Raw genomic sequence first — 6,285 nt, forward strand, 5'->3', positions numbered from 1 at the left:
GAAAGAATCGGCATCGGTTTTATAAACCTTCGGCATCGGCACCGGCCGATTCTTTACCAACTGGCCGATTAATCGGCATCGGCCAAAAATTTGGTATCGGTCGGACACCAGGTATTAAGTACACCGTATCGCTACATTTCTTATCGAACGAAATCACTGAAGAGAAGCAAAGCTGAGAGAGAAATTATAGAGAGTGACACACTCTGAAACCTCACCGACTGCGTAAACGCTTAACTAATCAACCTCCATAAAGAAATCGCTGGAATATTGGAAAAGTACTCCCCCGGGCTCTCTCTCTCTCTATATCGCTCTCTCTCTATCTCTATCTGTAGAACATATCAAGACAATCTAGATTCTAGAAATTCGAAGTAGTAGCTGGCGAAAATATAGCGATGCAGGTAAATTTAAAACTGCTTGAAATTAACGCAACACAGTTGGCAATGACAGTACAAATATGTAAATATCGCACATTCCGTTCCATTGCGAGGTGTAGTGTCATATTAATCACCCGATTTGGCATGAAAATGATAATGTATAATTAGACAATTATATTTGTTAATATATGCATACATTCATTGTTTTTATTACCTTCGCCATATTCGCTTATAAATTTTATCAACCACAAAATAAATGCTACCAATATTAAAAACTAGTTATTTGTTCTCTTTGCAAAGCAATATCATTAAAAATATTCAACTGATTTTTATAAACCTTCCAACAAAAATTATATATTTCTGAAAAATTGCCGACACAATATAGCTGCCTATTGGCACCTAAACGCGTTCCACGCGTAAGTAGATGCCATTCTGGGCTTCTATGACGAAATTGCGCTTGCTCAGCACAATGGGAACTTCGGTGCGTGCGGAACGGCTGAACTTGTAATCGCGTAGCAAGTGTATGAGTCCCACCTTCGCTTGCATTTTGCCGAAACGCAGGCCGATGCAGTTGCGTGGTCCGTCGCCGAAGGGAAAGAAGGCGCAGCCATGACGCTTCTCTGCGTGTTCTGTATCGAAGCGTGAGGGGTCGAATCGATCTGGGTCAGGGAAGATTTCGGGATCGTGGTGTATAGCATCCACAGGAATTACTACAGTGGTGCCCTTCTCCAAGACCAGTGACGAATTGGGAACGCGATAATCGCTGGTAGCTGTGCGCACAAGATGAGGCAGTACGGTGTATTTGCGTAGAGTTTCTGTTCGGTGAATAATGCATTTAAGTTATTTCTTCAATAAAAAGTGTAATTGACATACCGTTCAAAACTTTATCCAAATATGACATCTCCTTTAAAGCTTCGTATGTGACATTGTTGTTGTGAGCATTCAATACTGATACAATTTCTTCACGTAGTTGATCTTGTATCTTAGGATTTATGGCCAGTTCGTAGAGGCAGAAAGACATTGTAGTCGATGAGGTGTGGAAACCGGCGATAAAGAAGACAAAAGCCTGCGCTGCCATCTGCAGCAGAGTCAAGCCCTGCGATACATCTATGCCTTCATGCTTTGCCGCCGCTTCTTGATCCTCGGCCATCATATCGATCAGCATATCCATGAAGTCATTTCGCTTCACCTTGTTCTTAATTCGATACTCGACGGTGTTACGCACAGCGTCAATGAAGAACTCACTCACTTCGTCATTGAACAACTTGCAGCGCAGTTTGCGCGCGAGCTTCGGATTGAATAATATTAGCGCCTGTACGAGTTGCGAGTGACGTGGCTTCTCGAAAATAGATCGACCATATCTGCGAAAATCGGCGTTTGGATCCGACAGGCTGTTGCAATCTATACCAAAGGCACATGTGCCGATCACGTCGGTGGTGTAACGTGCGCTGAGTTCTTTCACTTCGAATTCTGGCGCCAACTGACCACAGGTACGGCTGAGATTCTCCGCCACCGCCACCACTGTGGGGTACATGAATTTCATTTTTCCCGAGGTAAAAACGGGTGTCAACTTATTACGCATGCAACGCCACTCTTCACCCTCAAGTGTGAGCAAATGCCCCGTGAGCGGTTCATCACGTACATTATTGAATATGCCGCGATCGTGAAAACTCGAGAAATCCTTGATGAGTATATGCTTGATCAAATCCAGATCCACAACGAACGCCCCGCGCAAAAAGAACATATATATTCCGCCAATTGGTGCGCCATCGCGCTTGTAGCGTTTATAAAGTCTCGAGTTTATATCCCGAAAGTGAAACTCACGCCCGATACCCTTCATGTTGCCGAGTCCATATATAGGGTCCTCCTGGGGAATACCACGGCGCGCCCAATAGCTATAATGGTTGTGCAAGTACAGCAGCAACAAAGCCACGACGACCAGAGCAAAGGAGAGGACGGCGTACGACATTTCGAAATGCGAATGACTAAATACGTATATTTTTAGATATCACAAATTGTATGCACCGCTATATGAAAAACGATTAAATGATTTACGAACATCAACCGACTGATTGTGAATGAAATTTACCCGTGTTTACTCAAACACTTTTAGACTCCCGCAACACACAAAACGAACTGTTTGCCGGCAAGGCTACTGCGTTTTATGAATATAAATAAACACTTTCGCTCTCTCGTATTTTCGTAGATAAGACCCGGTGCGTATATGTATACCGAGATACTCGCGCAGAAACATATTTCTATATGAATGTGTGTACTTAATTGAATAAAGTTTATTCGATCAGGTTTATTTACAAACAATAACGAGTAACGGCAAGGCAAGCGGAGCGGAGATTTGCTGAACAGCGAACAAAACAAGATAAGAGAATGCGAGAGAAGTGAGTGAGTATGTAATTACTGCAAGAGAAATTTGATCGCTGAACGAACGCACGATTAAAGCAATATGAAACACTCTCCACACACAGTGGTGTGAACTCACCTCTACTACGGCGCTCTGAGTATTATTAGAAGTGCAAAGTGTACAGTGCCATAGAATTTATTATTTTCGACGTTCGAAACTGCAAAAGCTCGCGTCATATGGAATGAATGTCTGTGAAATAAGAATATTTGTTATGTTCCTTTTTTTACTTTACTCAACAAAGAGCTTTTACAAGATTAACGATTTAATTTACTTTTTCTTTTGTATAGTTATTACCATATACTAATGAAAACAGTTATGTACGACATGTATATAAACGAAAATTAGATGACTCAGGCATGAAAACCTTTTAGGAACTTGTAATTGTTCGCTTGCCAAGTTTAAATTACTGAAAAGACAAAGCGGGGTTCTGCTGGAAGCCATTGCGGGCACATTAGAATTATTGATGGACTTGTGCAAATTGCTCAAATAAATATGAAAATCCATTGTTTAATTGAAATTATACACAAACAAAGGAAAACGGTGAGTGGGTGCGAAGAGATAGGCAGGGTGTGTGGAAATTCAATTAAAGACACAATTTGCCAAACCTCTGGCAGTGTGTATGTGCTGTGGTCATGAATTGTCTTCATAAAAGGTGCTGGCGAATTGAATGTGTGCATTACATAATCGTATTAATAATTTACGAGGCATGACCAGTAGGTGTATTGAACACATTCAGTAGCACCCACACTGCCACCAACTCAACATCCTTTCTTGCTGCTGCTAAATAAGCGTTGTGTGTTGCTTATGAGCTTGGCTGTCATATATTTGATTGCTGACATCGCACTACAACTACAACTATAACGGCAACTCACAAAGCAGCCTCAAGTAAGAATACTAAATTTACGCGCAGAATTTATGACGCCTTCTTTTTCCAAGCACACCAAAAAAGCTTTCAACCAAAAACAACTCGGCTTATGCATCTGCTATAAAAAATTGTTCTATAGAATGACCGTCAACTTTGATGGACTGCACGCTGTGACTAACTGTTCTCTTTGACAGCTGCGCTGCCAGTTTTCCTGACGAAATCAGTCAACTTGTCGCACAGACTAATGTGCTGCCGTCTTTAATTCCCGCTAAGGAGCTGAGCAATTTTTCAACAAAAAAATCATCATCCGGAATTTATCATAAACTCGATTACAATAAGCTTTGGCGCCGTGATTTATGCCCAACAATAGTTTCTAATGTTGTCAATTCCATTTGGCAACATTTCTTCCACACACTTCTAACCGGTTGCAGCGCTTCGAGAGGCTTTTGCTGGTTACATGGGCCTTTTCTGCGCGTGCCGGTATCCACCCAAGCCGGGTGCGCTCACCTACGATTCCGTCATGATGGAGAGCAGTCGCCGCGCTGTCCACTGTTATTAATGCCGCTTTCTGCTCAGCCACTCACTGTTTCTCTTTATGTCTTGTTCTCTTTGTCACTTTTGATTACTTTTTTTCACTTGTGTGGCCAGTTAATCAATTTTTGTTGCTCCTGCAACACTCGCCTTCTCCTTTGTCCTTTCGCCATCAAACCGAGCTCCAACCAACATATTATCATCAGGCGCTTTCTCGCCTATGTTCATGAGAAGATATTATTTACGCACTTATTTTCTCCTCTACTTTTTAGCCTTGAATAGCAATTTAGGATAAAAGTTGGCATTTATTAATTTTATTATTATTTGCACTTCTTTATCCAGGCTTATTGGTGTCGTATACGCATAAACTCCCACACCAAGGTGGTTGTATGAACTTTGGGAGCTATAGTGTGGATCTGTTATTACTTCACTTTGCTGTGCGAGCAGAATCTGAAGAAACGTGGATTTATGTATGGAGATCCCAAGTGTAAACAGGTCGTTCTCCACCTCGTCTTGTAGAGGACTTTACTTTTCAATTGCCCACTCAGTCCATAGTAGCACCTGTTGGCAAGAGTGATCCTGCGCTGGATTTCGAGGCTGACATTGTTGGTGTTGTTGATGCTGGTTCCCAGGTATACAAAATTATCTACGACTTCGCAGTTATGACTGTCAACAGTAACGTGGGAGCCAAGACGCGAGTGCGCTGACTGTTTGTTTGATGACAGGAGATAATTCGTCTTGTCCTCATTCACCTCCATACCCATTCGCTTCGCTTCAATATCATCGGCGTACGCCAGTAGCTGTATACTCTTATTGAAGATTGCACCTTATCTATTTAGTACCTTCTCGTTTGGTAACGAACGGCTCGGAGAGGTCCTTGCCAATCAGGACGGAGCTTTTGGTGTTGCTCAACGTCAACTTATATAGCCGTATTAGTTTCGCGGAGATAAAAAGTTCAGACATCGTGGTGTAAAGTCAGCTCCTTTTCGTGCTGTGAAAAGCAGCTTTAAAATCGACGAAAAGGTGGTGTGTGTCGATCCTCTTTTCACGGGTCTTCTCCAAGATTTGGCGCATGGTGAATATCTGGTCAGTTGTGGATTTTCCAGGTTTAAAGCCATACTGATAAGGTCCAATCAGTTTGTTAACGGTGGGCTTTAGTCTTTCACACAGTACGCTCGATAGAACCTTATAGGCGATATTTAGGAGGCTTATCCCACGGTAATTGGCACAGATTGTGGGAATCGTGGATGTACAAGTCATTAAAATCAAGCGATCACCTGGCCTTCACAGTACGATTTACATAACGTCAAGGAACCTAACAATAAGCCTGATAACTGAACTGTAAATGTAAAGCCGTCGTCTTTGTTTGTATTATATTCCAATTTAATGTAATGTGCATGCCTTAGAATTCTTGGAACCCAAAGGTGTAATTCATGTCAGGCCTAACAGTCCGTCGTTCACAATTTTGGACAATTGATTATTTGCACATAACTGTGTTGCAAGTTTCAATGGCTGAGACTCACATATTTTCCATTAATTTGGTGAGGTATGCGCTTCATGCGTATTTATGCATGAACGCATTATTTGTATTTGCATGTTATAACTCCATCAAGCCGTCAGTAATTGAATGCAATTCAGCATTGTCAACGGCAAAGACAAAGCCACCCACTATCTCAAAAGGCGGCAGTGGCGACAGCAATTTCATTAAAGGCGCTTAATTAGTGTTTACTATTATTGCAGTTATACAATAGTTTAAACAGATTCGGGGTTGTGTTTGTGTTTGCGTATTCATCTCATTACCGTGAATCTGCATTAGTTTGCATTTGCAAAGGCTACGGGGCAGCAATCAAACACGCTTTATTCTAATTATCGACGATATTAGCTGCTAATTAGTTTTGACAAATGGGCCGAATGACTTTCGCTGGGTGAAGCACAAACTTCACGCTCGGCATCGAACGTCTTGAAACCGCACCTATAGAAAATATGACAAAATATCCTGTGCTAACAAGTGCCCACATGCGTAGAATAGCGCTGGTAGCATGCACGCGTACGTGCCACTTTCCTGCGTCACTCGCCATAAATCATAGCATTTGCTA

The 6,285-nt window shown here is 42.0% G+C and overlaps 1 protein-coding gene across 2 annotated transcripts; it reads right to left on the reverse strand.

Moving 5' to 3' along the window:
* Positions 1-519: 519 nt before the first annotated feature.
* LOC105221650 (probable cytochrome P450 6a14) lies at positions 520-2,576 on the reverse strand. Of its 2 annotated transcripts, XM_054234130.1 has the most exons (3): positions 2,464-2,576; positions 1,248-2,401; positions 520-1,189 (listed from the first exon to the last, which is right to left on the reverse strand). In XM_054234130.1, the coding sequence occupies exons 2-3, from the start codon at positions 2,341-2,343 to the stop codon at positions 774-776; spliced, it is 1,512 nt and encodes a 503-aa protein (XP_054090105.1). In that variant the 5' UTR covers positions 2,344-2,401; positions 2,464-2,576; the 3' UTR covers positions 520-773. The 2 variants fall into 2 exon arrangements, with proteins under 2 accessions (XP_054090105.1, XP_011197086.1); XM_011198784.3 differs by having other exon boundaries at positions 1,248-2,522.
* Between the last annotated feature and the right edge of the window lie 3,709 nt (positions 2,577-6,285).

This window comes from Zeugodacus cucurbitae, chromosome 2 (assembly GCF_028554725.1).
Source record: "Zeugodacus cucurbitae isolate PBARC_wt_2022May chromosome 2, idZeuCucr1.2, whole genome shotgun sequence".
In the NCBI taxonomy this organism is placed as follows: Eukaryota; Metazoa; Arthropoda; class Insecta; order Diptera; family Tephritidae; genus Zeugodacus; species Zeugodacus cucurbitae.